At 35.8% G+C, this 6,938-nt stretch overlaps 2 protein-coding genes across 3 annotated transcripts in view; both read left to right on the forward strand.

Moving 5' to 3' along the window:
- The window catches only part of morc3a (MORC family CW-type zinc finger 3a), a 25,646-nt gene extending 22,452 nt beyond the window's left edge, over positions 1-3,194 (forward strand). Inside the window, exons 18-20 of one of the 2 annotated variants that reach the window (XM_014026291.1) lie at positions 1,057-1,162; positions 1,355-1,416; positions 1,501-1,593. In XM_014026291.1, the coding sequence (XP_013881745.1) occupies positions 1,057-1,162; positions 1,355-1,392 (144 nt within the window). In that variant the 3' untranslated portion in view covers positions 1,393-1,416; positions 1,501-1,593. Of the gene's footprint in view, positions 1-1,056; positions 1,171-1,354; positions 1,417-1,500 lie in introns of both variants that reach the window. The other variant, XM_014026290.1, reaches the window with a different exon arrangement.
- A 967-nt stretch (positions 3,195-4,161) lies between these two features.
- chaf1b (chromatin assembly factor 1, subunit B) overlaps positions 4,162-6,938 on the forward strand; it is a 13,056-nt gene continuing 10,279 nt past the window's right edge. Inside the window, exons 1-7 of the mRNA XM_014026292.1 lie at positions 4,162-4,240; positions 4,550-4,679; positions 5,582-5,714; positions 5,801-5,921; positions 6,089-6,192; positions 6,273-6,366; positions 6,452-6,536. Of these exons, the coding sequence (XP_013881746.1) occupies positions 4,554-4,679; positions 5,582-5,714; positions 5,801-5,921; positions 6,089-6,192; positions 6,273-6,366; positions 6,452-6,536 (663 nt within the window). The 5' untranslated portion in view covers positions 4,162-4,240; positions 4,550-4,553. The remainder of the gene's footprint in view (positions 4,241-4,549; positions 4,680-5,581; positions 5,715-5,800; positions 5,922-6,088; positions 6,193-6,272; positions 6,367-6,451; positions 6,537-6,938) is intronic.

Raw genomic sequence — 6,938 nt, forward strand, 5'->3', positions numbered from 1 at the left:
CCCCCCCCGGTAGACCTGCTGCTCGATCACGTCTTTTTTTTTTTTCTTCATCCTGAACCGTTTTGCTTCTCAACAAATAACTTTGGGCCTCAGTCAGAAACAACTGGAGAGTTTTTATACTTTTGTCCCCAGAGGAGGACGAAACGGTGGATTTAAGGTGTCCCTCCTCCCCCGCATGCGCTTCCTCCTCGTGACGCAGCGCGCATCAAATCAGACGTTTTTTTAAAAAATAATAAATTTAGCATATACTTTTTATCATATCTTAAGATCTACTTGGCCTAACAACACGATTTAAAAACTGGTTTAAAGTTCGTAGTCTCTGCTTTTCACTCGAGAGTCAGAGAGGGCGGCTCTTTACAGGTAGAGTTTTTTCTTTCTTGTAACTAACTGCGGTCATTGACAAACGCTGTGCGGGTGACGTAATCGGCTCTGCGACACAGCGAGGGAYGCATAAATCCCGTGACACAACAAATCGATAATGAAATTCTTTGCCAACGCTTTTAATAATCGATTTTTATCGATTTTATCGATTCATTGTTGCAGCCCTAAAACACGTTTGCCAAATAAGTTCTGAAATTTTAAAAATTCACTAAAAATTCGAATTAAGTTGGATGGAAACACAGCTAATGTCGTTGCTACAATTGAAAAATTGGCACCTCGAGTTGTAAGGCAGCTCAGACGCAACCAGTGACTCCACCCCTTAGCCAATCAGTGACGAACAGTGATCTGATATCCCATTTTGGTGTTGACTGGGACCACTTGGAACCACAATTAAGTAGGTACAAAAAAAGGGCTGGTTCCATGAATCTGGCCTAATGGAAATGGCTTGGAACTGTACCGACACTACAGTAAGTGGCRCTAGTGGAAAAGGGGCAAACTTAGACATTTCAGAGTCAAAAAACTGATTTAAAAAAAAAATCCTAATTCTAGATCATGTCGTATTTGTTCCAGATGTTTCTGTCTGGGACATGAAGTTCTGATATACATTTTAACATTGTTCTGCTGACGCAAACCTGCCTTTACCTCTATTTTCTTTTCCCTTGGCTTCAACAACAGCTGGAGAGTCTGGAGGAGGAGAAGTCCAACTTGGCAGCTCAGTGTGAGGAGCTCAGGCTGAGTTTACAGCAGCAAAGAGAAAACACACAGGCTTCAAAAAGAGACGGTGAACTGGTAGAGTTTGAAATTCTTTTAAAGATAATGTTTTTAATGTTTTTCTGTATTTTAAATTGATTTTATTGTCTACATTTATGTGTTGCTCTGTTTTATTCATTTGGCTGAATTTTGAAGCATTTTGGTCAACTTTAGTTGTTTTTATGTGCTGTATAAATAAGTTGACATTGAACTTTCTGTGCAGCCACACTCAGAAGAGGCAGGAGGACCGTCAAAATCTAACACAGACTCTGACTCATTTAAAAGGTGAGAACAACTGAGAAATCTAYGTGTTTTTATAAAAAGTCAGAACAGGGTTTTGAATGTGTCTTTATTTCCTTCCTCTTGTAGTTTGATGGAGCTTCGGCAGAATGTGGGGCGCCTTCTGATCTCCTACGTYCCAGCGCTGGACTTGGACCAAGTGAACTATGAGTGTAACGTCATTGATGAGATCCTGGAGCAGTTTCTTGATGAATCAGAATCAAGATGAATTTAAACAACATTGCGTTGCAAGAACTGCTTTTGCCCCATGAACTCTAGTGCTTGGAATGCRTACATGTTTTTTTTCAAAGTCAAGATTTACATGTCTCCACAGTCCAAAAGAAATCCGGTTTGCTGTGTCTTTAAAAAACAATTCACCCCCTTGAAGGTTTTCTGCTTTTATCACTCATAAATGACTCATGGTCAATATAGATTAGCTTTCTTAACAAATACAATAAAATGCAAAAATCAAATACATATCAGGAGATGGGTACATTAGGATTTCCAAGAACCTAAACAATGTATTTTCACCATGATTGATTTATGGCAGCAATAAAAGCAGAAAACATCTTAGAGGGTGAATTATTTTTATAGGCACTCAATGTTTTTTGTATTGATGTTCATTTCAGCTCCAACACTTATGGAAGTGAAGACCGTCTTGTAGAAAGTCTTGAAAATGACGTAAATTGTATTTATTTGAAGATGCAGACATTTAGTAATAGCGTATGGACATGAATGTCAACTCCTTCAGTTTCTATAAATTGAAAAATGGGAGTTTCCTTATTGACCCTCAGTAGATTAACTTTAACATCAAGTTCGTGATTAACAACTTTTGAAAGAGTTCTACTCAGTGCAGTGCTTAGAATATAATTCACCTTTCTAAATAATATAGTCTTAAATCCCTCATTGCCTTTGTTCTTTTGCTGATAGAAACAATAATAGTTGGAATTTCTACATAAAAGTTTGACTCGTTTCACTTTTATTGTCGTCTTAAACATCTTGGGAAATCCTATCTGTAAGGCTCAGGGGAGTTGCCTTTACATTTGTGAAGTCTTTTAATTATAAACAGATTTGTTTTTTTTTTTTTTAATCTTTTTTATTTTCATTTGTCCTGTAAGGACACACTTCCTTACTGCAATAAATAAGGATGACAGGTGTTTTGAGGTACGAACAGAACTCAAGTTTCCAGTAGTAAATGCTCAGTTTTGTTTAGTTTTCTCATCTTAATAAATATTTTTTATTGCAGTATTCATTATTAATCCATGTTAGTCAATATGTATATATAGAATTAAACCAAATAAGGCCTCTGAAAACAGATTAAGATTTATCCAGGGTTTTACTCTACTGGAGAGTGAGAATAAGATGGCAGCTGTGTGTGTCAACTATTAATGAGACATTTCTGTTTCTTTAACATTTCAAATGCAACAGACTTGTCAAAACATTATGGAGCCGTGTGTTTCTGCATTATGTAATTTAAGTGCTATGTTTAACCCACAGGCATAGTTAGTGGAAAAAAGCATTTTAGTTTTATGAATAGAGTAGCCTATAGAGGGAAAAAAGCAACTTGAGGTTTTCTTTTTCTTATGTACCTAGTTTCTAAAAGGCAACAAAAAAAGTGAAGATCCATGAGGTTTGTACTTGTTCTTGGTTTTGAAGAGCTTGAATGAGCTTCTTGTCTGACTAAGCAGATATTGAATGTAGATATTGTATGTAACAAACTTTTCAGACTAAAGAACCCTTTTATACGAATAAACATCTGAATTTGCATTATTTAAAAAAACAAAGCTGGAAAAACGTCATTTATTTGGGGGCTTCAAATAATGAAAAAATCTGAAACAAAATTTGATYGTTTTGGCAATAAATAATCTGTTCACGTCTCACTTTAATTAATCTTTTTCCACCTACTCATGTATTTTAAAACCACATAATGAGTTACTAAGCTTCAAATGTCAAAGACTACTTTGCATTTCACCAAATATTTTGGTTTACAAAGATGTTYGTGGTTGACTAAAATCCAAATCATCACCCTGCCACCACCGTGTTTAACAGTTTGCATGAGTTGTGTGTTCATTTGCTGTGTAGCTTGTCAGTATGTGAATGTGTAAATAATGAATAATGGAAAGCTCTGAGTGTCTAGAAAAGTGTTATATAAGACTAATTTATTATTATTATTATTATTATTATTATTATTATTATTGGATGAGAATAAAGTAGAGATGTTTACCCATAATGCCAAAGCCAACGCTGCCCTGGGGCAGACTAACATCTAAAGCAGTGGTTCCAAAAGATGGGACCCACAGTGGGGTCCTAAAACAGTAAGATCTTGGAAATTGTTTTTAAAATATATTACATTTAAGGATGACAATTATTTACTTATTTATGTTTGCTCTAGTTGATACAAAAGAGTGAGGTTGATGTACGTAAAATAGATAAAAGTAACATTTTTACTATGCCCCTGTTTACTTGACCTGATGCCAGTGTTTATCAACCAAAAATAGTCAGAGGCTCAAGTCTCTGCTACTGAATAAAAAGATGAAAAGTTCATGCATCCCTGGTCTAAAGGATGTTTTTTTTTTATTGTTGGTTCATTCTGCTCCAACTTTACTAAATAAAAGTCCTGCTACCATCTTTTTATTTTTGTTTTCAGTGCTCACTGGAAATATATTTTTATTATTGTCAGTGCTGTAAATACGGAAAGGGAAAATAAAAAATTGTCCCCGCCTTTTCCGCTATTTCGTCCAATCACAGCAGCCACAGCGACCGGAAGTTATGAACGAAAAGTACCCGCGAATTTATTATTCCTGATTCRGTTTAGCGGCAGTCAGAAGAGGTAACGTGTCTTAAACTCTGTTTCACGAACACCTAATTTAAGATAAACGTTGCTCGCTAGCWTTCAGTAACTGTTCCATGCTGTGTTGTCGTTTTGGCGCTACGAATTAAACCTGCTGTTGTTGGTTGCTAACTATGCTAACTAGCTTAACATTTTGTTAAATACTTTCTGCTGTTTCCTAATGTAATGCAGAACACTGTTCGCACTTTGTTAAAGACACTTTGACGTATACTATAAGCTTTTTTGCATGTTATAGTGTCTCATTAGTCCGTTTATTTATTTATTTAGGCATTTGTCTGTAACTTATAGGAAAATGAAGGTGGTGACATGTGAGATAGCTTGGCACAACAAGGAGCCGATCTACAGTCTGGACTTTCAGCACARCTCAGATGGACGCTTTCACAGACTGGCCACAGCTGGAGTGGACACCACTGTCAGAGTGAGTGGACAGGGACCAACATCTGCCTCATTATATCTTCTTATAGAAACAATATACATTACCTATTTGTAAAACTCCTGAGCCAACTCCTTTTTCTTTATTTGCTATTTTTGCACAAGTAAAAAAACGTGAATTTCTAACAACTTAATGTCCAGATACAATTAGGAAGACCTCAATGGAGTATTTAGCCTGGAAATTTTCTCTAAATCGTTTACATATAGTGTATTAAAATTTTATGTCACGATGCAAGTCAACATTTATACAAACACTGAGTAAAGTTAAAACATATAGTGCATCAAACAAATAAGAAACACAAGGTAGTTCTTAGGTTTTTGCACAAATAGTTATAATTACAGGAAGAATTGCATGTTTAGGATTATTGAAGATCAGTATTATTAATAGCAACTAAGTTTGGCTTGTGTCCAAAGCTTAAATCTCAAAGAATGGCACATTTTTAAAAAAATGTTTTTAACATGAGCTAACGTTCTCAAGACTATTTAAAATGTTCAGATGATTTGTTTGGACACTGATTATTTCCTCCTCTTCCATCCTGTTTGTGAACCTGACCATTTTTAGAAAATACTTTTTGGTTAGTTTAGCCATTTAAAGCTGATCCATACTTATTTCTAGATGAAAAGGGCACCTTATTTTAACTGAGTTGTGTCATTTTGTTCCAGGAAACTACAAAAACTGTCAGACATCACTTTTTACAAAAATATTTACATATCTGTATTACTGTTTGTCATTAAACTATATAAAGTATTGGAAAAAGTGATCTAATCTAATCACTTGTGCTCAGTTAGCAGCAGCCTATTTAATCTGTAAACTAACCTAACTAAAATCTAAACCTATTCTGAAGAATGTGTTAAGTCTATGCTTCTTTCCCTCTGTTGCTGTTCCAGATGTGGCGAGTAGATACTGGTCCAGATGGGAAGGCAGAGGTGGACTTTCTGTCTAACTTGACCAGACATACGAAGGCCGTCAATGTGGTCCGGTTTAGCCCTGTTGGAGATTTCCTTGCTTCAGGGGGAGATGGTGTGTCACCTGGAATTATTACGTCTAATGCAGAGCAGAAATGTTAAAACAGTAATAATAAGTTGTTGGGTTTTTTTTATATACAGATTCTGCAATTTTTTTGTGGAGGCTCAATGACAATAAGGAGCCTGAGCAGGCTTCTGTCTTCCTGGAGGATGAAGAGTCTCAGCTCAACAAAGAGAGCTGGTCTGTAGTGAAAACACTGAGGTACGCAGGAGCAGGAAGTTTTTGTTTGTTTAAGAAATCTATAGGAATCTACTTTTGCAGTTTCTGCATTATTCTCTGTGTTTTATGGCTTAAAAAATCATTTATTTTCAGGTGTTACAAAAGTACTSAACCATGTGGTACATCTGTATTTTTTGCTTTGTTTTCAGAGGGCACWTAGAGGACGTGTATGACATCTGCTGGACACGAGACGGTAACTGCATGATTTCAGGATCTGTTGACAACACTGCGATTATGTGGGACATCAACAAAGGTTTGTGCTCGTGTGTGTTGGATACAGTTGTTATTTAACAGCTTAGCAGGTGTGAAACCTTTGCACATGCTTGTCTTCAGGACAGAAGTGTATCGTGATTGACCACAAAAGCTACGTTCAGGGGGTGGCTTGGGATCCTCTGGGCCAATATGTGGCCACTCTCAGCTGTGACAGGTAGAAAACAATAACTGGATGCACTGTTTGAAGATTGGCCTCATCAGTGTAAGTCTGATGGTGTTAGTTTATTTYTCTCTCCCAGGATGATGCGTGTGTACAACACTCACACAAAGAAGAAGGCATTTTGTGTCAGTAAAATGAGCTCCACTTCACTTACAGAAGGAGAGGTCAGTAGAAACTTGGATTCTTGTTTTACATTTTCCTTGTTTTTCCCCACAAATTAAAGGTTTTATATTTTAACCTTTTTTCAGTTCCACAGTATGTTTTGTAACCAGACATTCTGAGGTTGTATATCACATCTCATAACCACTTTAACATAATATACACTGAACACTTAAGTTTTTTTTCTGATTTTCTCAGACTTTTTTTGCTTTTCATTCAACTTTGCTGCCTTTCTCAATCTTTTTTGTCTTTAATTGTATGAATTTATTCCTACTCTTAACACTAATAAAGACCAAGTTTGATTTGTATTTATCTGGTATTTCCCCATATGAAAATTACTTTAATTTTTAATAAAGTTGCTAAAAAAGATTGAAACTGTTAGATTTTTATAATTTAATAAATATGTT

This window comes from Austrofundulus limnaeus, unplaced genomic scaffold (genome assembly GCF_001266775.1).
Source record: "Austrofundulus limnaeus strain Quisiro unplaced genomic scaffold, Austrofundulus_limnaeus-1.0 Scaffold541, whole genome shotgun sequence".
Classification (NCBI taxonomy): domain Eukaryota; kingdom Metazoa; phylum Chordata; class Actinopteri; order Cyprinodontiformes; family Rivulidae; genus Austrofundulus; species Austrofundulus limnaeus.